We start from the raw sequence: 23,952 nt of genomic DNA on the forward strand, positions 1-23,952 counted from the left end.
TCCTGGTCAGTATTATAACTCAAGGGAGTTGCCTTTTTTACAGTACATATCCTATGATTAATAAAATCTAGAACAATATTTGCTATCTTTCGTTTACCTGAATTGTTTAGATGAAGGCCATGCTTTGTGTAACAGTGTCTCTCGAAACTGCTGCTATCAATTACCTGTGTATTACGAAAATGTCTACAAATTTTAACCATATCTGTATTAACTTTTTCCACTTCAGCGTTCACACACGAGTCTCTAATCAAATCACGCCTGTGGGGCACGTTCACTACAAAGATGTTAGTTTGAGTCAGCTTACCTAGTGTACATTTAAGTTCAGAAATAACATTCTTAGCGTCGTTGTGAGCTACGTCGTTCGTCCCGCCGATGATCACTACTGCATCACGACTTCCGAGATTTCTTGCCGTCTGCTCCGTGTTTTCCAATACCTTCTTCATTGGGGCCCCAGGATAGAAGACTGCCGATGCTGAAATATCTTCATTGACCATTTTCTCCGCAATTCCCCTCGCCTGGCTATCACCAAATATAAGAATGTTCGACACTTTCGCCGGTGCACTGTGTGGGATTTTAGGCCTAACTTTGCCCCTTCTCGTAACGGATTTTGCGCTATACGTTTGACTGCTTCCCATACAGATACCTTGCGTATCGCTTACTTCCCTCAGGGATGAAAATCTATTTTTGGTGTCAATTACAAAGTTGTCCTTATTAAACTGTACACTTTTCCTCCTAGAATCTGAAGCATCTTGACTCCACGCGCTGGAATTCTCGGAGCCACCTGTGTTCTGAGTGTTTACTGGTACCGGTACTTTCGATTCCAGTAAACGTACCTTTTCCTTTAAAATCTCTTTCTCCGCTTTTAATGCTTGTAAATCCTGTTGCAATAAAGAGAGAATTACAAGTACATTATCATTACCTCCATCCTCCAAGTAATGAGACGCCAGCGATTCGTTGACCGTTGTAGGCCTAGGTTTGTTATCGCTATTCAAATTGCTCTCGCCACAGCTAACACAAGTCCAAGTATCTTCATTTTTAGCAAAACCAGCACTACATATACACTCAAAATGGTACTAAATTAAACACTTTTCACACTGGATACCATTCTTCACTCGCTTCTTGTTTACACCACATTTTTCCCGATTATTTCGCAAGAGAACCGGGAGCTGTCTGCACTTACATCCTTCGCTGACGCCATCTTGTATTGATGTTCCATACATACGCGAGACTTCTCCCACGCGCACGGTTCAGTTTGAGTAGAGTGTTGCTGCAGGTATGCTCTATTTCAGGTAGTAATATTTCCAGATTACAATGATTGCAATGATTTAATGAGTGAACTTAAATTTTCATTTTGTTAATGGAGATAAAAGCGGCACGAGACCGCTCAATCATAGTTATGTTAAAATGTAGCAATGAAATAATTTGCTGAAAACTGCTGATTGCTTGGCAGTGTCAGATGGAGGCACGCAACCATAGCGTTAGTAAATGATACAGTAGAGGTAGCATTGGCGCTGCATTCGCGTGCGAAGTTGAACGAGCGCGCTGTTTGGCAAAAGCTGGATTGTTTGGCACTGTTACTACTGGAGGTTCCCGATGAATTGAAGTATATACTTCTCTGAAGGAAAATTCTAGTCTCCTGTGCAGCTTATGGCTGCATAGAGAGGTTCACAAAGAACCATGGCATATCATTTCACAGTATTTTCCTCAAAATTTATTTCCGTGCGTATAAAATAATACTTTGCGTGACAATTATTGTCATGTGAATTGGCCTACTTGGACTGACTTCGCCACTGATTCCCCCGTCGGCGTGAATGAGATTCTTTGGACCTTACCTTGAAGACTGAAATTAATGTTTTACGAACATTCTCCTTTCACTAAATGACCATGCCTTCTCAAGCGAATATCCCGAAAAATCATGTGCATGATATCGAGCGAGTGGCTGCAGGCTTTATTTAGGTCACGAAGATGTCAGCTTGTATTCAGGAGATGTAGTATGTTTGAACCCCACTGTTGGCAGCCCTGAAGATGGTTTCCAACTTTTACACCAGGCTGTACCTTAAATAAGGCCTCCCACTCCTAGCAACTCGGTGCAACGTAAAGCGAATTGGTACAAAAAAGAAAATAAGGAAAGATGTGCAAGATAATCTGGAATTGTGTCCCGTTCTCCAGTTTTTGTCAGTATTTATAGTAGGCCTATTAATAAATATTGAATATATTTTCTGTACATACAGTCTGTGTACAATACGTGTAGCAGTCCCCATTCATACCATACCACTTTTTACAGACTAGATGTGCAACACTGTGTCCTTTACTTTCCTTTAAATGTCATATAGGACTACATACAAGCATAATGAATTATTGGCCGAGAGAGTTGGCCGTGTGGTTAGGGCCACGCAGCTGTAAGCTTGCTTTAGGGAAACAGTGGGTTCAAACCCCACTGTCGGCAGCCCCGAAGATAGCTTTCCGTGGTTTCTCATTTTCACACCAGGCAAATGCTACGGCTATACCTTAATTAATCCCACGGTTGCTTCCTTCCCACTCTTAGTCCTTTCCTATCCCATCATCGCCATGGTGTCGGTGCGATGTAAATCAAATTGTAAAAGATATTGTAAGTATTTTTTCAATTCTCTTCAATCAAATAATTTTACCACTCTCCCTTTCCATTGTCGGAAATCATTTAAAAGTTAAAATCTTAAAGCAAATCATACATTTCAGGAGAAGCTAAATAAAAACTCCATAATCTTTCCACTTGTACTCACGTTTAAAAAACATCGACAATAATAATGATGATAATAATAATAATAATAATAATAATAATAATAATAATAATAATAATAATAATAATAATAATAATAATAATAATAATAATAATGGCTTTACGTCCCATTAAATACTTGCACGGTTTTCGGAGACGCTGAGGTATCAGAAATTTTTCCCACGAGAGTTCTTTCATGTGCCGCTAAATCTATCTATTTACAGGAGGCTGACTTATTTGAGCACCGGACTGAGCCAGGCTCGAACCTGCCAACTTGTGCTCAGAAAGCTAGGGTCTAACCCGGCGATGGTAATATTTCGTCTACTTTACCCCAAAATCTCGCCAAAGTTTTTAGGCCTAAAAATTCGCTCATCCGCTTCGTACTTTTCTGTCGTTGGGCAGAATTATACCAAATTTCTGGTCATTTACACCAAAAATAGCGAAATGTACGAGCCCTCCTTCCAAACGTATGTTGTCAGAAGACTTAATATGAACAGTAAATTGATTGTGTGTTAATTAACTGCACCTCAATAACGTCCTTTTTATCACGCATTTAGTCCTGTATTCATGCTTTTGGAGCTTTCTTTTTTACTGGAGAGAAGCATCGCAAGTATACTGTAGTACCTGTGAATATTTACATGTAAGAATTTTAAACCTTATATATATCCACACAGTTTTAAAAGGCCCCGATTTACATTGATGAGTACAGCGGAGTGAGCTGCTCCGCTCGCTACAGTAGACGGTGGCGCCAATGCTACCTCTAGTGTATCATTGCACGCACCCACATGCGCTGAAGTCTCACTCTGTACGATGTGAGATGGTGTTCTGCTTAAGTGTTATTGAAGTGTGATTTTGACAAACCTTGGAAAAATGTTCGCGAGTGAAACAGACATGTCTTGTATTCTGACTGGTTAGACAAAGAAATTACGTTTTCAAAAAGTGTACTTGATACATTTCGCACAGATAAGCCATGACCATCAACTTCGGGAAGTGGAAGGCCCAAACAGGACTAAAAACAGGTAAATTAAACCTCTTGTCAGTGACCATACACAGCAAGAAAGTGTACAAGTTACTTTAAGGAGAGATGCAGCAGAATCGCGTAAAAAACAAGAGCCAGCGTCTGCAGCTCCCATTCCATTTAAATATAAAGAGGAATTACCATTTTAATAAACAGTGACCTAAAGCGATATATTGAAAGGAGAAGGGAATTTAAACAGAATATTATACCGTCTTAAAGTCACCGTGCTATCCACCGAAAGACATCCAGGTGCTGTTACAAACACTTTCCGGAAATGAATCTGTGTATGTGATGGTTCAAGTGGGCAAAATCAGAAGAATATGTACAAACTTTTAGCTATCTCACTTGTTCCTCTTCAGAAGTATTGAGGTCAAGACCATCTTCTGCAAGATTTTGCAATCCTATAAAATTATTATTTGAGAAAGAAACACTTGAACTAACAAGAAAAAAGAGAGGTAAAATCCAAATTAAATTATTACACCAACGAAAGTTACAAAATGACGAGGAAATCTGTATAAAGCATGATATGATGTTGACTATGGTAGATGGAAAAATCTGCAATGTCTCACCGGCACTTCCGGCTCAAAAATGAACAATACTGGTGTCTCAAGAACTATACTGGTTGAAGAAAACTTTCTACTCTTCACTGTGGGATTAGATTGCTACATATTGCAAACAAATGGCAAGTTAAGCATACTAAAAACAATGATGGCTGACAGAAAAAATCAATACTTGAGAGGTTTCGTATTGAAATGGATCAGGAGGAAGTGGCGGAACTGGCAATACAGCACGTAGATTTGTCATCAACGAGGAAAGGTTTTCAGAACAATATCATAACTGCTTTTGAGAAATACGCACAACTTTACTTGTGGTCCATACCGACTGGAAGGTTATGTGAAGAAGCACAAGAAGATACAGAGGACCTCATGCAACCTACACTTACTGATTGTAGTGATATACCACAAAAACGCATCCTTAAGCAGAACTGTAGCTGCTGGAAGAACCAAACGTACCCAGAAGGCAATGCGGATGACAGCTCGGGAATTCCTTTCTAGGTGCATTTTCACTTTCAGAAACGTAATAAATACAATAGATGCTACTTTATTGTATATTTACATGGTTTGATTATTTTCCTGCTAGATTGACTTAAAATGTATAATAAGAAATCCCAAAAACAGTAATTTCCTACATTAGAGTAGCATTTTTGTGCAGTTTTGTCCGCCGTTTTTGACATCAAATTCGTAATGGGCTCTCTAGAAACCTATAAATACAGTTTTATATTAAGACACGATTTTTACCCTTCCTCACTCGTTTCCAGTGCGTCGCTTACAGCTGCTCCACTATTGTGCTGGTACTCACGAGTGATTCCTTCCGCTGATTTCTTGCGATTTGTCACAACCACCCTTGCTCCGTCTGCCTCGTCGCGATTCCACAGTCGACTTGTGCAGCTTTAGAAGGGCTGAAATGTGCCCGATGGATTTGTTACTGCTTCCCCACTGACAACAGAGTCCGCCTCTCGCCACATCTACGCTGTCCGGATACTCTTGAAAATGTTGCTCATAGGGTGCATGCTTGGTAGACTGATATGAATAGCAACTTCTGGCTCGGTGAGCAAAGCAACAGGAAAATCCTAGTACGCCTGTTCAGCGATGGTGGAACTTGAGGACTGAACACACAGTGGAGCCAATTCAACGCTTTGAACTTTAAAGTTAATATATTCTCACACACTACAGCGACCTCGACGTGTGAAGACTCCAGCAGGCCGGCTGTGGGAATAAACAAGCCACATCCAGAATTAGCCTTAAGCGTTCTCAAATCTCTTGTCTGTTGCACTACTGGTCAGTCTGTTGTGAAGTGGATTAGTCCAGTCAGCCTCGTGTCGGTACATTTACTGGCACGTAAAAGAACTCGGCCTCTCCGAAAACGTGGAATGTAAAAACTTGTATTTGTTTTGGTTTGCAGGTCCTGGGCCTAAGCATGACGTATGGCATCCTGTTTGGAGTCGGTGCCTCGCTCACGTATACCCCGTCCCTCGTTATTCTGGGGCACTACTTCAAGCAGTACCTGGGGCTGGTGAACGGCTTCGTCACTTCGGGCAGCTCCATCTTCACCATCGTGATGCCGTACGCCATCGCCGGTCTTCTGGACGCTACGAGCTTGGAGGCCACTCTGCAGTGCTTGGCAGCTCTCATGTCGACCATCATGCTGTGTGCTCTGCTCTTCAAACCCATACCCCTGACTGTGTCGTCAGATCCCGTCATCGTGAACCGGCCAGGCTTGTGCAAGCAGCTCAAGACCCTGGTCAACGTTAGCATTTGGAAGAAGAAGAAGTACCTGATCTGGGCTCTCGCTGTTCCATCGGCTCTCTTTGGGTACTTCGTCCCCTACGTGCATATGGTAAGTCTTACCACCATCAAAATGCGTGGCTAAAGCCTTCTCCCCACTGTTCATATGCAGGGAGGGCGTATGACGCTGTTGGTGGTGATTCGTTCGTCGGATGGCGCTGTTAAGCCTTTTTGTTAGGCTAAGTGCCGTATGCAAAATAGACAATGACATACAAGTCCTATACGGGGTTTCAGAAATCGCCTAGGCGATAAATAAAACACATTGAGAAGAAGAGAAACAAACGGGAAAATTTATTTTGTGTAGTGTAGTTGTGTACAAGACGCGCATTCGGCCTTTGCTGGCAAGATCTAGTGTTTACAGTACACTATGTCTTCTGGTATGAGCTGGAATAAAATTGATTGACCTGTCTCATTCTTATACTTGGCTTTGACAATATGAAAGTGGCTGAGGTATGAGTGACGCTAGTAATGCCATTCCTTATGCAGCCAGTCCCTGCTATGAATGGTGTGAAGATGTCGCTCATAGGGTCGGTTGGTGCACGCATTTCACTAGGCTTGGCAGACTGATATGCAATAGAAACAACTGGCAGAGTGAGGAAAGCAACGGGAAACTACCTCACTCCTCATTTCCCTAGTACGCCTCTTCACTGACACCTAGGCCAGATAATGGTGAATCTGTTGAGGATCCATCCAGCCTTCGGACTGAATACCCAACTTACATACACACTCATCCGAGACTGTGGATCTGATGAGCACTACGCAAAAAAAAAAAAAGAAAAGGAAACGTATCGGCTGCAGACATTCAGACCCCAAGAAGAACACTTTTTACAATTTTTTTGGCGCACCGACGCAGGTAGGTGTTATGGCGACGGTGGGGATGGAACCCACCTGCTCACAGCTGCGCGGCCCTAAACCAAGAAGAACTGCAAGCGAGACGAGCTGTTCCGTCTCGCAAAGTGTACGAGACGTTTTCCTTCGGCGAGAGAACTCTTATCAGTAGCTCGTTACCTGCGTTGCTTAATGACGTCATTTTCCAACAGGATGGAGCAAAGTCCCATTTTCATTTCAATGTGCGTGGTTATCCGACCCCCATTACTGGCATTTCCTCAGTGGTGTGTACAGATCCTCACTCCGTACTGTTACAGTGTCCTCTCTCCTACTGACAACACTTTAGTTTTCCGCACACTGACAGGCCTAGCGAGTCGGCACAAGAGTCTCGAATGGTGAGGAAGCTTGCCAACCTGCTGTACATTACTTCATACTCGAATACTCATACTGCAGCATGGACTGCTGATATTGATCATGATAACATCATAGGGAAAATCACTCTTGCACATATGAAAATGCTTCGTCACTTATAAATAAGTAGAATCACATTTATTCCACTCGAGTAGACAACACTTAGTCAAATAACGTTTCTTTCACTTCCCTGGAAAACGCTTCAAATTATATTCATGAGGTATATTTGGGCTTATGCCGTGTAATTAATTATAAAACACACTCAACGCGTTTCGAAAGGAACCTTGCCTTTCTTCATCAGGAGAACAGAGAAATGAAACGACGCATAACAGGTTGCTAGGAGAAAGCAACAAGGAACTAGAAATGATGCCCTAAGATGTAAACGGGACGCCATTTTAGCCCCAGCTAGAGACAACGAATGGCAACGTGTTGAACAATTTTCCATTCTTTGTTTAATAATTGCTTTACTGTTGCCATTCGTTGTCTCTATCTGGGGCTAAAATGGCGTCCCGTTTACATCTTAGGGCATCATTTCAAGTTCCTTGTTGCTTTCTCCTAGCAACCTGTTATGCGTCGTTTCATGTCTCTGTTCTCCTGATGAAGAATGGCAAGGTTCCTTTCGAAACGCGTTGAGTGTGTTTTATAATTAACTAGCAGTTGTACCCGTGCTTCGCTACGGTATTCCAGATTGTATACGGATATCGAAGTAAATTACTGTACATTAAGTTAATAATAATTTTTTAATTGCATGTAAATTGGCGTTATCAGAGAAAAGCATAGGGAGGTCAGCAGACGATGTTTCCAATGTAAAGTGCGAGTTGTGGAGTTGTGATGATAACGACAGGTGCACTTGTCTACCACAATTCATTATGTTTTAGAAACGTTGAATAGGGTGAAATTTGTGTAAGATTTTCACACAGATTTTCAGATACTTATGCGACAGCTTCAAACATAGAATTTTTTTGCTAGTTGCTTTACATCGCACCGACACAGATAGATCTTATGGCGACGATGGGACAGGGAAGAGCTAGGAGTGGGAAGGAAGCGACCTTGGCCTTAATTAAGGTACAGCCCCAGCATTTGCCTGCTGTGAAAATGGGAAACCACGGAAAACCATTTTCAGGGCTGCCGACAGTGGGGTTCGAACCTACTATCTCCCGAATACTGGATACTGGCCGCACTTAAGCGACTGCAGCTATCGAGCTCTGTAAACACATAGAATTTGGCTCACATATGGCTACTGGGTGGGCCAATATTCGTGTAGAATTTGATGATCCCATCCTTCCTATGAGTGAATCAAACCATCAATTGTACGTGTACAAAGTGCAAAATTTAGGTAAATCCAGAAATAGAGAAAAATGTAATGTATAAGGGATAGAGATACGACAAAAGGTCAGAGGACCGAAGTTGTAGATCACTCCAAATTGAACGGAGATTGTGCCATCCGTTTTGTGATACTACTTACCGTTTAGCCACGAAATACATCGAAAGGAAGGACTGCACCGTCATTAAAATTGCCTCCATATTTCGATAGTTTTCGGGGGTAAAAAATAAAATTTTTAAACATCTCGTATATTTTCCGTCGGTTACATGCTAAAAGCTATAATTTTGCAAAATTTAAATTTTCTAACTTATCTGGGAGATTGTGCTGCGATCTTGATATGGGGGAGTGGGTTAAAAATCAGGACTTTAAGGAAACTTTTAAGCCCATAAAACCTGTAATTTCTGGATAAATATCACCGACTGTGTTCTTATGCAGGTTTGAAACTCCCAGCATGTACCCCTCAGAGAATTATGAGAATTTGAGATTTTTCTAGGCATTCTGAAGTCATCAGGTTGTCTGGTACCAAGTTTTAAATTTCTAAGATGTCTAGAATGGTCTCACTAATTTACGTCTGTTTTCATTTTTATGCCTTAATTTATATATATATAGTATATATATATATATATAGTACAGTATATATAGATCGCGCCAAACAGACTTCCATTTACCGGGCGAGTTGGCCGTGCGCGTAGAGGCGCGCGGCTGTGAGCTTGCATCCGGGAGATAGTAGGTTCGAATCCCACTATCGGCAGCCCTGAAGATGGTTTTCCGTGGTTTCCCATTTTCACACCAGGCAAATGCTGGGGCTGTACCTTAATTAAGGCCACGGCCGCTTCCTTCCAACTCCTAGGCCTTTCCTATCCCATCGTCGCCATAAGACCTATCTGTGTCGGTGCGACGTAAAGCCCCTAGCAAAAAAAAAAAAAAAAAAAAAAAGACTTCCATTTATTAGTGTGGGTAATATTTTGCCCGCTTCCCTAGTGGTTCTAGGGGCGTCTTACTCCCACAGTACGTTTTCCAGGAGGTAAGTCATACTTGAAAGTCATACTGGTACATACACACGTCCATTATCTCGGTCGTTTCTGACAATTTATTTTTTCACCCTTTCTCACCCTCTATGCCAAAGGGGGCTGAAGTTGGACTTTAACAATCCGGAATGTTACTATTCATCTCAGCGACCCGGAAAACTATGGATTCGGCAGTATATTCGATTACTATTATATCTCACTCCCCCTTCCCCGACCCTAAAGGGGGCTAAACTTTGAGTTTTAAAAAATCGGAATGTTACTATTCATCTCAGCGACCCCGAAAAGTATGGATTCGACACTACTTTCGATGATTTGTATATCTCAGTCCCCTTGCCCCCCCCCCACCTCTAAGGGTTCCTGGGGTGTTTTACCCCCATGTGGTTTGTCTCCTGATACAAAAAATTCGGAGTGTCACTATTCACCTCAGCGACTATGAATTCGGCACTATTATTTCTATATATCGTTATTATTTCTATATATCACTCTCCCATCGCCCCCCACCACAAAGGGGCTGAACTTGGACTTTCAAAATTCCGGAGTGTCACTGTTCATCTCAGCGACCCCAAAAGGTATGGATTCGACACTATTTTCGATGATTTTTATATATCAGCCCCCTCGCCCCCCCCTGCCCCTAAGGGTTCCTGGGCTGACTTACCCCCACGTGGTTTGTCTCCTGATACTAAAAATCCGGAGTGTACAATTCACCTCGGAGACCCAGAAAACTATGTATTCGACATTATTTTCGTTTTAATTTTATATATCACTCCCCCCTCGGCCCCACCCCAAAGGCGGTTGAACTTGAACTTTAAAAAAATTCCGGAGTGTCACTATTCATCTCAGCGACCCCCAAAAGTATGGATTCGACAGTATTTTCGTTCATTTTTATATCTCAGCCCCCTCGCCCCCCCCCCCCCCGCCCCTAAGGGTTCCTGGGCCGTCTTACCCCCACGTTGTTTGTCTCCTGATACTAAAAATCCAGAGTATACAATTCACTTCGGCGACCCCCGAAAACTATGTATTAGACATTATTTTCGTTTAATTTTATATATCACTCACCCCTCGCCCCCCATGCGAAAGGGAGCTGAACTTTGGCATTAGAAAAATGGGAAGTGTCACTGTTCATCTCAGCGACCCCGAAAACTGTGGATTCGGCACTTTTTCGATTATTTTTATACCTTGCCCCCCCTGACCCCCACCCCTAAGGCAGCTACGAATGGCTTACCCCCACAGTGCTCATCTCCAGATAGTAAATTGCTCCAGTGGTTTAGGAGGAGATGTGTCATTTACACACACACACATACATGCATACATCCATTTTATATATAGTAAGAAGGAGAAGATTATGCTTGCTTTATTATTACATAGAGAAATTTTATTTTGAACACTGCAGAGATCTAAACTTAAACTGTATATCCGAAGAAATTATTCGAATCCGAGGAATGAATATTATTTCGCTCGCGGCATGCCCAATCATGAGAATGGCTTCAATAATATTAGTCATCAGTTTCAGAGTCGTGTTCATTGCAGAGGGCAGGATTCTTATTCTTATTCTTGGTGTCACAATCGTCCGCTCTAAGATGTTCGAGGGTACTCCAGGTGACTCCAAGTCTTTCGAAGCTCTGCCATGTAGTCGATGGACTTGTAACTGTGTAGAACATCGGATAATTCTTATAAAAGTTGCTTGTTGAAAGAAATGAATGACATGATATATGATAGCAAGAATGAAGAGGATGAAACCTGGCGCCGGCACATATGCCACTCCTCTCGAATAGCTCAAGACTTAACGTCCTGATCCGACGGACGAATCATCATCAACACCGTCATATGCCCTCACACCATATAAGACCAGAAACAGCTTCCTACGTCCTGGACGTAAAATGGCTCCTTGAATATTGTGTTCTCTACCTATCTTATGTACGTTGCCTAGCGACAGCACGTTGGATTGTCATATCCCAATGCACGTTTTTCGATGGTTTTTCGTTCATAACTCACCAACGAAAGCGAAAATAAAAATTCCGGCTTCGAGGTGCATTCGGACCCCTTTCCATCTACCTATGTTCAAAATTTCAGATCTGTACGTGCTGTAGATTTTGCCGGGCATCGCGCACAGACACACATACAAACACTTCCTTTTATAATATTATAGATAGATTACACGGTATAAGCCCAAAAATATAGTCATGAATAGTTACACGGGCCGTGAAAGTCTAAATGACAATGTTAAAAATATGTTTATAACATCATTTTGAACTTAAAAATAAAAATTTGAAATGGTGGACGGTTTCAAATGAAGCAGAAAATGTTGGTACTGTAAAACCCTGCGTTATATACCCAGCCACTATTTCGTCTGTGTACCAATCAGTGAAGTTTTATCACTTCAGCTTGCTCCATCTGTTACACTCCAATTTCCAGCCAAAGTTTTCTGCACAGATTCTTGTATCGTCACTTTGAAGCGCATGTGATAACAAACTTCAGTTTATTCTGTGCCTAATCAATAAACAGTACTAGTTTCAACTATACATGGCGGCCATCCTCAGCTGTTCATCATAGTGTCGTCATAAATAAAAGGGAGTTAAACCTCCTGAGTTTAGACTACAAATACACTAATGCACACATTTACAAGTCCAATTTAGGATAAAAACTAGTAGATCACAACTTGAAAATGACTTCGGCCAAGCTGCACTTATGTAGGAAAAGGCTGACGTAAAATGCCATTAGTGGTCCTACATGTCTGAACCGGCTATGATAAGAGAGATATTCATGAATTTCCATTTTTGTCGCTAAGTCCCGAGCCACGACTAAATGGGTAAAAAGAAGTTAATGAAAATCGGTATGTAGAGTCGGAACTACCGTCTACGTTATAAATAGTTTTATTAACCCAGGTTGAAATGGTAGTTTAGGGGAAGGCGCCTAAAATTTAATTTTCAATTACCTATGTTATTGGTCCTATCAAAAAGTACTACATGACAAAAGATATAAATAATACAATTTCCGATCATGTTTCACCGTGCTGACTATTGTAGGCAACTATCCTCTATCAGAGCGAAGGCGTCCGACACTTGGAAGGGCCACGAAGGCCGTGAAAATGAAAGAAAAGAACAACTAAGGAGGCCCTGCGGTGGTCATCAGAGAAATTGAGAAAAAAATCGTAAACGAACGATCCCTTGACGAGGAACAGAGTTGCTCTGTGTTGGAAAGCTCATAACACTGATCAACTGTGTTGTGTTTTCATTCATATCCGTTAGATGGGGTGGCGTGCGGTGCCTTCTGCTGTCTCCATGTAATTCTACTTAGCGACCGTTCAAGTATTACCTAAGCATATTTGTAATGTTTTATAAACTCCCCGACCCCTCCTCAACCTTTTTTGTACTTAAGTCTAATTTCTTTACGTTACATCACTGGCCAAACTATTTCCACTCTGAACTAGAAATGTGTACAAGAACAGTAAAAAACAACAGAAATTATATTAACGTGTTGAACAATTTTCCATTCCTTGTTTAATAATTGGACATTTTCAGCTTTGTCTGTCTTTAATACGCACGTACTGCTCCATCGGCCCCTAGCAATATGAGGGGGTGAGATGCCAAGTGACAGAAAGTTATCGAGGTTAAAGTTTAGATTCTACGACATACATATGGAAATATTATTTATATATCATGTTAAGATACCGTAGTGTGTCTGTGCCTATTGTTATTGCAGCAAAAAATTCCATCAGTCGACAGTTATCACTGAGACTGTGATAAAAGGTATCACTTCAACCCCTTGACTTCCAAGTGAGAACTGAAAAGGTAGGACGTGAATAAAATTTTATATGACTTTGCAAATCTACTTGTATAATATGAACCGAAATTAAATACAGAACACTTATATCTTGAAATTTATAAAATGAACTGTAAATTTCTGAAAATTATCTCTTCAGATTAATGAACATAATAATAAAAAATAAAGAAAGTATGATCAACTCTAAATTTCTTGATGCATTTCATTTAATCTGAAACAGTCAATTGCATTGTCTGAGTAACTGCTCTTTGGGAAAATGTGTTCTTCTACTCGTGTTGCACGTGTAACTGGTTCGCTTCGAACGTCTCAGTTGTCTAGGAGGAACGAGTTGAGTAAATCTTGGTACTTTGGCAACGTTGACCTGCGAGTAAGTAACATCACTTCCAACTGCAACATACCTTCTTTTAATGATACATTTACAGAACAAGTAGCTGATGTACCCGAGCTTCGCTACAGAAACACGTTGTGAGCATAGCTCTTAACGTTACCCTAGAAACGCGACGGCGGAGTCACCAAACGTCTTTTCTCACATGAAGACTGATTTAGGTAATTTTCATTGTAATGGTAGGTTAATCAGGTTGGGTAGTTTTCTTTATAATGGCAGAAACTCACTCTCCATCTGCCTTTTTACATCCTCAGAAAGACTGTCTTAGTGGTTTTCCCAACTGAAATGAACATAGGTCATTAGAATGAAGTCAGTAGGAATGGCGCGATTAAAAGCGTAGCTTTCATATGAAATACTCGATCAAATGACGAACCACACATTTTCTCACTTTTAACGAACAGTCCTACGCTGCCGATCTCGAATGACCAAGCAGCACAGGCAGCCATGATCCGTGAACACTCTTTGTCTTTTTTCGGCGGATGGGTAGAATAGTGGAGAGTCCCAGGACAAAAACTATGCCCTTTCACTAATCTGTTTCCTAGGAGTACCTAATGAGTCGTAAAATATCAATTCACTACACTGGCAGAGGAAAAATATATCTGACTTGGGGGCAAATTTTTCCTCCGAGCCAGGCGAGAAACGCCTTCACTGCAAATCTATATATATATTAAATAAGAGTTTTTTCGTACATTGCTCAGAAATGGAAAAGAATGGTATTTCTGTATCGGTCATGTCCACAGTAACAAGGAAATGCACTTTTTACTTTTCCGTAATGTCTGTCTGTCTATCTGTATGTCTTTATGCATGTATGTATGTATGTATGTATGTATGTATGTATGTATGTATGTATGTATGTACGTTCACGCATCACGAGAAAACGGCGGAAGAGAATGTAATTAAAATCGGCATGTGAAGTCGGGGGATGAGCCGCTACAATCTAGGCTATAAATCATTTTATTCACGCTGAGTGAAATAGTAGTTTAGGGGAAGGCCTAAAATATTACTTCCAAATATTTATATTATTAGTGGTCCTATCGATAAATATAGCATAACTGAAGTTGTACAGAATTAAATTTCCGATCATTTATGTCATACATTGTTACCGTACCGGCTATGATATTCATGAATTTGTAGTTTTGTTGCTAAGTCCATAACAACGCCGAGCCACGACAAAATGGGTTAACAGAATTTAACGAAAATAGAGTCGGGGAATAATAAACTACAGTCTAAGTTATAAACAATTTTATTCACCCTGGATGAAATTGTAGTTTCGGGGAACGCGCCTAAAATTTCATTTTTAAATACCTATTTTATTGATCCCATCGAAATGTACTACATGACAAAAGTTATAGAGAATACAATTTCCGATCATTTATGTTTTAATCACTTTTACCGTACCGACTATGATAAGAGTGGTATTTCAAAGTCGGAAGGAAACAAAATACGGCCTACAATATCGAAAGCGCATAACATTGATCAACAATAACATTACTCTGACCATTCTTTGTGGTGATGTTCTTTGTATCTTATGCTGCCGCTCAACTCCGATAGATGGGATTACTGCTGCCTACCGAGTATAACAGCCTGACTGAATATTGGCGTGAAATAGCTGGGGAGTTAGAAAACTTCCTTCTTTAGCATGACATTGCTCTGGTTCATACATTTTATGTTACTGCTTGTACGTAACACACTGGTTCATCATAGTATTCCAGCTATTCGATCCCTACACCGACACGCTGTTTTGAATGAGCAGTGTGCACACTTAAGGCAGTGGTTCACTTATTAGTAGTAGTAGTAGTACTATGACCTGGTCTAGAATTACAATTTAGGCCTATTCCAAATTATAGCACCACAATTCACTAAATAACTCCAAATTCACCTCTGAAAGAGCCGTTTCTTAAGAAGAGCTTCTACCTCTTCACTTTTATTAAATTCTACATTCATTTTATTCCAAATTAGCAGTGAAGAGGCCGTTTATCCTCTGGCCTGGAGGAAAAATTTGCCTCCAAGTCAGATATTTCGTGTAATGAAATGAGATGTTCCGACTCCTAGGGTACTCCCAGGAAACAGATTAGTCAAAGGGCATAGTTGCCCTGGGACTCTCTACAATTCAAACCCCCACCCCCCACCAAAAAGACGAAGAGTGTTCACGGATCACGGCTGTCTGCGGCCTGGTCATTCCAGCTCTGGAACTTTGCACTGTTACATCGGCAGCGTAGTACTGTTCGTTAAAAGTGAGAAAATGTGTGGCTTTTAATTCGATCGAATATTTCATATGAAGGCATTGCATTTACTCGCGGCATTTCTACTGACGTCATTGTAATGACCTATTCTGTCCTTTTCGAGGCATGTGTGTGTCGGTGCTCCTCTTGCTAGACTGTTGCTCCGGCTGCTGCTGAAAAATACTCACCGCTCACGTAGACTCATTCCTCCGGTGTGGAACGTCCCCTGGTTTTCCTCGTGGTCGTAGGGCCAAAAAAATAATGGGGCGAGGAAATGAAATAACAACGGGTCTAGCTATCTACAAATAAAGTTACCCAAGACTTTATCAAATTTAAATGAACGTAATTTATTAACAAAAATAGCAAATAGCAGCTTTAAATGAAAATGAATTAAAACAAACTGGATTAAAAAAAAGTAAGTAGTTGAAATAAAATTAAAACTCAAATGTTTTGCAAAAATAGACCACTAATTAAATGGATTAGGTACGAGATTTAGTACGAGAGTCGATGCATGCATCATTGATAGGTGATGTGTACACGCTTTGAAACATGGATATTCTTTGTACTTTAAGTTCATGCGCATAGGTTATGCTAAGATAGCAGCACAATCTAGCGGAAGAAATTTAGTACGATATTTTTTGCATGCAAAATCAATAAGTAATGTGTACACGCTTTGAAACACGGCTATTCTTTGTACTTTAAGTTCATGCGTATTAGTTATGCTAAGATAGCACTACAATCTAGTGGAAGAAGTATAGTACGAGAGTCGATGCATGCAAAATCGATAGGTAATTTGTACACGCTTTGAAACATGGCTGTTCTTTGTACTTTAAGGTCATGCATATAGGTTATGCTAAGATAGCAGCACAATCTAGCGTAAGAAGTTTAGTACGAGAGTCGATGCATGCGAAATCGATAGGTAATGTTTACACGCTTTGAAACATGGCTATTCATTGTACTTTAATTTTATGGGTATAGGTTATGCTAAGATAGCAGCACAATCTAGCGGAAGAAATTTAGTACGAGATTCGATGCATGCAAAATCAATAAGTAATGTGTACACGCTTTGAAACATGGCTATTCTTTGTACTTTAAGTTCATGTGTATAAGTTATGCTAAGTTAGCAGCACAATCTAGCCGAAGAAGTTCAGTACGAGAGTCGATGCATGCAAAATCGATAGGTAATGTGTACACGCTTTGAAACATGGCTATTCTTTGTACTTTAAGGTCATGCGTATAGGTTATGCTAAGATAGCAGCACAATCTAGCGGAAGAAGTTTAGTACGAGAGTCGATGCATGCAAAATCGATAGGTAATGTGTACACGCTTTGAAACATGGCTATTCTTTGTACTGTAACTTCATACGTCTAGGTTATGCTAAAATAGCAGCACGATCTAGCGGAAGAAGTTTAGTACGATGGTCGATGCATGTAAAATCGATAGGTGATGTGTACACGCTTTGAAACATGGCAATTCATACTGCTGCTCTGTTCCCAAGATTTCTAAACATAGCTAATCCTAATGCTGCTCTTAACGACGTCGAGCTAAGGATTGATTACGTGACCGTGACGTCACAGCCACGTGCTCTTGTTTAGTAAACAAAGCCACGTGCTGTTTTGACAGCTGCCGTCTTGACGGACCCTAACCTCACACTAAAGGACAATAGAGCTGTGCTAACCTCACTGCTGCCATCTTGACGGCGGTAAACCTCAAGGCTGCCACCTTATGCATGTCATAGTGCGGAATTTAAAATCCAACAGCAGAACATTGCTAACCTCACTCTTGCCATCTTGATGGGCTTAAACCTTACTGTTGCTACCTTGGTTATACGCTTTTGTGTTAGTTTACTGCTAATCGCTAAGCTGTTCGCATCATCTAAGTACAGATTAACAAGTGTCAAGTAGATTTAAAGAAGAATCTGTTAGCAGAAGATAAAAGTCCGTCATGGAAAAACATATTTCTAGGTATATTTGCGAAGAGTGTGGAAAAGCATTTTCCCGAAGCTATCACAAGAGACGTCATGAGAAATCATGTAGGACAATTTTTCAATGCAAACATTGTAGAAGAGAATTCAAGAACGCATACAACGCTCAACGTCATGAAGCCGCGTGTAATGTAGCTTCATCGGGAACAAAATACAAAGAGCTCAACCATATTCAAGCGAACACTGCTTTATGTTTAAAAAGTGCACCTCTGGGAGAGATTTTTAATTCTCCCTTGTTGTCTAGGCCTGTTACAAGTTCTGTTACTAATCACAAACTTCAAGGTAAAGAGAGGCAAGATCATGATTGTGATAATAAGGATAATGATGTTGATCAAAACAGTAGTAAAGGGAAAGTAGAAGAAGAAGAAAACCTTAATGTTTCATTGCCATTACAGCTTGATGATTTTACTTCATTTCCTAAGCCTACTACACGTTCTGTCGCAGTGCAAACATCTCAAGAAGAGATGCAAGGTAAAGAAGAAGGAAATTTCAATGCTTCATCGCTATCGAAACAAGTTAAGTTTGTACCTAGAAACGCTACTGCTGAAGCACGTATTACATCAAAACAAGTCCCTACACATCAACTATCTGCATATAGACTCAAAGTTCACAACAAGCGTCTGTTACCCTATGTAGATATAAGATACTGTAAAGACCTCAACGTACTCGTAAAACGTTTACAACTGCTAAGAGCCTATCATGATGCTGGTTACACACAGTACAACGAGGATATTTTTGAAATAGAGCATGAATTACGACGTGTAGGTATTATTAAGTAAGCGCTTACCCTCACCTAAGTCATCCATTACCGGGCGAGTTGGCCGTGCGTGTAGAGGCACGCGGCTGTGAGCTTGCATCCGGGAGATAGTAGGTTCGAATCCCACTATCGGCAGCCCTGAAAATGGTTTTCCGTGGTTTCCCATTTTCACACCAGGCAAATGCTGGGACTGTACCTTAATTAAGGCCACGGGCACTTCCTTCCAACTCCCAGGCCTTTCCCATCCCATCGTCGCCATAAGACCTATCTGTGTCGGTGCGACGTAAAGCCCCTAGCAAAAAAAAGTCATCCATCTGTAGTATATAGTCGATCGAGTAGCTATATTCGTATAGATTATTGCCCAACATTCTCCCTTCCATAGGGTGTTAACTCCGCTTCTATTTGTAGAGCCGGTCTCAAGCCCGGATAAAGAGCGGAGAGGCACCCTAGCCCTTTAGCCCGTTAGCCCTTTTGCCCATTAGCCCTTTAGACCTTTTGCCCTTTTGCCTATTAGCCTATTAGCCCTACAAGGAATGTGCGGTAATCTAATCTTCTTAGAACAAAGGTACCCCTGACATGTTCTAAACACATGTTGTATCGAGTACAGTGTTCTATTTTAGTCTTGATCACTTATTTTGTGTTCTAAACACTTCAATCAATGTTCCGATCACATGATAAAGTTAACGGCATAGAGTGCAGTGTTCGATTCTAGTCTTGTTATGTTTCTTTTGTGATTTGCAAGTCTAAACATGCATAATGACGTCATTACTGCAGCACGTGCTTACTCTAGCTACCCCGATGCAGGTTTAAACTTGTTCGATAGAGCTATGTCTTGACATAAGAGGAGGCCTTAACAGCTTATGTATAGCCGCTGTTGTTTAAAGATAGCTGCTGTTAAGAAAAAGCACGTAGAATTTTTCAAATTACCCGCCACCACATTTCAAAGGTATGAGGTTTAGTGCTGTAAAGATACCTGCTCGATGCAAAGCTAGCTTTCTTCATCAGAGCAGCCACCATCTTGTGAGCAACTCTAGGCCGTATCATAAGGAGCTGTGTATAGTCACCGTCTTGTCGCGCTACCTTGCGCAAGCACCCCTAGGGCGTCTTATAACAGCAGTAGCCATCTTGTGCAAGCGCTCTTAAGCTGTCTCATAAGAAGCTATGTATAGCCGCCATCTTGTAGAATTAGATAGCTGCCAATGCCGAAGTGCCTAAGTAGGAATCGAACCGTCGATTTCATCACAAGACTATGTTTTTCTTATGCTGTCATATTCCTCATACTGCGAACCGAGGTATTGGGCAGAAAAAGTTTGTCCGTTTTGCTCTACGATGCACCGTTTTCGAGATATTAAACATTTTGCATTTAAGCCTTATATTTAATGAATCGAACCTGCACGGCTCGTTATACTCTCTACTATAGCTAGACTTGATCATGTTACGAAGACTAGTTTCAATACAAGCTAAAACAGAGGGAATTCCAAAGGGCCTAAGTAGGAGCCGAACCGTTGATCTCATCATTAGACTATGTTTTTCTTATGCTATCATGTTCCTGATACTGCGAACCGAGGTATTGGACAGAAACTTTTTGTCCGTTTTGCTCTACGATGAACCGTTTTCGAGATATTTAACATTTTATATTTAAGCCCCAAATTTAATGAATCGAACTAGCATGACACGTTAGCCTCTAAGCTAGCTTTCTTCATAAGAGCAGCAGCCATCTTGCGCAAGCACTCTTAAGGCGTCTCATAAGGAGTCGTGTATAGCTGCCATCTTGCGTCCGTCATCTTGCGCAAGCATCCTTAGGGCGTCTCTAGCCATCTTGTGCTAGGACCTTTAAGCCGCCTCATAAGAGCAACCGCCATCTTGCGCAAGCATCCCAAGGGCGTCTCATTAGAACCTATGTATAGCGGCCATCTTGCATAAACACCTTTAAGGAGTCATGTATAGCCACCATCTTGTGCAATTAGCGTCGAGAGATGGCTGCTGTAGAATTTTTCTTATTAAATTATCCGCCACCATATTTCAAAGGTATGTACCTAAAGAGTGTAGCACTGAGGTTTTCGATGTAAGATGGCGGATGACAGCTGACAAAAAGCGCGTGAGTTTGTTTACTAAACAAGAGCACGTGGAATTTTTCAATTTGCCGCCACCACATTTCAAAGGTATCTAGCTAAAGATGGCAGCACGGTGCTCTCTTGATTAAAGATGGCGGATGACAGCTAACAGAACTTTTCAAATTGCCCGCTACGACAGAGAGCAGCACGGTGCTCTGTAGATTAAACATGGCGGATGACAGCTGACGAAATTGCGCGCATGATAGCAGCACAGTGCTCTATGGATTAAAGATGGCGGATGACAGCTGTCAAAAAAGCACGTAGCTTTGTTTCCAAACAAGAGCACATAGAATTTTTCAAATTGCCGCCACCACATTTCAAAGGTATCTAGCTAAAAAATGCAGCCCTGAGGTTTGTGATGCAAGATGGCGGATGAAAGCTGTCAGAAAAAAGCACGTGCGTTTGTTTCCAAACAACAGCACGTGGAATTTGCCACCGCCACAAAGAGGGCAGCACGGTGCTCCCTTGATTAAAGATGGCTGCTGTCACGTGGAATTGCCTGCCACCACATTTCAAAGGTATCTAGCTAAAGAGGGCAGCACGGCGCTCTCTGGATTAAAGATGGCTGCTGTCAAAAAGCATTTTTCAAATTATCCGCCACCACATTTCAGCTAAAGAGGGCAGCACTGTGCTCTATGGATTAAAGATGGCGGATCGCAGCTGTCAAATAAGCATGTAGCATTGTTTCCAAACAAGAGCACGTGGAAATTTTCAAATTGCCGCCACCATATTTCAACTAGAGAGTGCAGCACGGTGCTCTCTTGATTAAACATTGCGGATGGTAGCTGTCAAATAAGCATGTAGCATTGTTTCCAAAGAAGAGCACGTGGAATTTTTCAAATTGCCGCCACCACATTTCAACTAGAGAATGCAGCACGATGCTCTCTTGATTAAAAATGGCGGATGGTAGCTGTCAAAAAAGCACGTGGCTTTGTTTCCAAACAAGAGCATGTGAAATTTTTCAAATTGCCGCCACCACATAGAGTGCAGCCCTGTGCTCTCTTGATTAAAGATGGCTGCTGTCACGTGGAATTGCCTGTTACGAGAGTGCAGCACGGTGCTCTGTCGATTAAGGATGGCTGCTAAAAAAAGCATTTTTCAAATTATCCGCCACCACATTTCAAAGGTAAGTAGCTAAAGAGGGCAGCATTGTGTTCTGTTGATAAAAGATGGCGGATGTCAGCTGCCAAAAAGCACGTGGATTTGTTTACCGATTCAAATCTCGCGCTAGTTAGGTTAAATTGGTACTACTGAGGTTTAGGCCCGTCAAGATGGCAGTACTGAGGTTAGCGATGCGTTGTTGTCTATCAGAAAGCACGTGGATTTGTTCAGATCTCGCGCTAGTTAGGTTTAGTTGGTACCACTGAGGTTTAGGTCCGTCAAGATGGCAGCAGTGAGGTTAGCGATGCGTTCTTGTCGATGACAGCTGTCAAAAAGCACGTGGCTTTGTTTACAAATTCAAAACTCGCGCCAAAATTCAAATTTCCCGCCAAATTCAAATTTCCCGCCAAAATTTAAATTTCCTGCGGGAGGAAGAGGCCGCAGAACTGTCCTATTATACTACTACAGATACTTGTGGAAGTGCTCCACTGTCTTCGCGATGGCCAGAATTCCCGACGCGTCACGCAGTAATTTCTCTCAGCTTTTGACGTCTTACTGAAATAGGCGATCACCTTATCCTGGCCGTCTTGCGCTTGTGACAGTACCCCATCTATTCCCACGTCGCTGGCGTCAGTATCGACTATGAACTTCTCCCCAGGCTTGGGGTATCCGAGGATGGGTGCAGTACACAGTGATTCCTTCAACTTCCGGAAGGCAGCCTCCGCCTCGCTTGACAATTGGAAAGACCTCCTCTCCTCGGAGAGCCGTGTAAGAGGCTTTGAGATGTCTGCGTAGCTAGCTATAAATCTGCGGTAATACGTGCAAAGGCCGAGAAAACTCCTCAGTTCTCGCTTGTTCTTCGGCACCGGCCAGTCCTTGACAGCTTCTAACTTCTTCGGATCCGTGGCTACTCCCTCCGATGACACGATGTGGCCCAGGTAACGGAACTTCTTCTCGAACAGGTGGCATTTTCCGGGATTTAGATTTAGGTGAGCCCCACGTAGCCTCTCGAACACTTTCCGCAGGTTCTCCACGTGCCCTTTGAACGTGCGTCCCACAATAATTATGTCGTCCAGGTACACGAGGCAAGCGTCGTGAGTTAGCCCTCTCAGCACGGCCTCCATCAGTCGCTCGAAAGTCTCCGGCGCGTTGCAGAGGCCGAAGGGCATCACGGTGACCTGGTAGAGCCCTTGGCTGGTTGAGAACGCCGTCTCCTCGTCTTCCGGATGTTGTGCTACTTGCCAGTATCGAGACTTCAGGTCCAAAGTCGAAAACCACTGGGCTCCAGATAACGTGTCCAGGGTATCATCTATCCGACGTAACGGAAAGCAGTCCTTCATGACGTCGTTCAACTTCCGCTAATCGACACAGAAACGGAGTTCATCGTTCTTTTCCTTCACCAGGCCGACTGGCGATGACCACGGGCTTTTCGACTCCTCGATGACTCCCCGCTGCTTCATGTCATCTAGCATCCGGGCGATTTCCACCTTCTTCGCCAGGGGTACCCTACGAGGTCGCTGTCGGATTGGAGCGGCGTCGCCGGTGTTAATGCGATGGTACACTCTGTCCGTCTTTCCGTAGTCACCTCCGGCAGTGAAGATGTCCGGAAACTCATTGATTAGTTCCTTAACCTCCCTGAGCTGTTTCGCCTATAAGGCTTCGGCCACGGTGCAGGCGGCGAGCGGAGCGTTGCGTTGTGTGGCGGCAAAGATGAGACTCAAACCTGTGTTAGCAAATGCATGTGGCCATAGTGCCAGCGGCGCGTCATTTTGGAGGGGAAGTTGGCTCAAGGACAACGCTGCCTGCCGCTAGCCGCTCACTCCTGTTTGAGATTTCAGCTGGGCCGCTCGCAATGACTGTTAGTAAATTAATAAGGGAGGAGATGAAAGTGCTAATTTCT

General features: G+C 42.1%; 1 protein-coding gene across 6 annotated transcripts in view; it reads left to right on the top strand.

Annotated features, from left to right (window-relative positions):
• Positions 1–23,952, top strand: part of kar (monocarboxylate transporter 10-like protein kar) — a 556,067-nt gene that overhangs the window by 383,014 nt on the left and 149,101 nt on the right. For all 6 annotated transcript variants that reach the window (XM_067143677.2, XM_068226773.1, XM_067143674.2 and 3 more), the window contains one exon: positions 5,736–6,170. In XM_067143677.2, coding sequence (XP_066999778.2) covers positions 5,736–6,170 — 435 coding nt within the window. The remainder of the gene's footprint in view (positions 1–5,735; positions 6,171–23,952) is intronic.

The sequence above is a fragment of the Anabrus simplex genome, chromosome 3 (assembly GCF_040414725.1).
Source record: "Anabrus simplex isolate iqAnaSimp1 chromosome 3, ASM4041472v1, whole genome shotgun sequence".
NCBI lineage: Eukaryota > Metazoa > Arthropoda > Insecta > Orthoptera > Tettigoniidae > Anabrus > Anabrus simplex.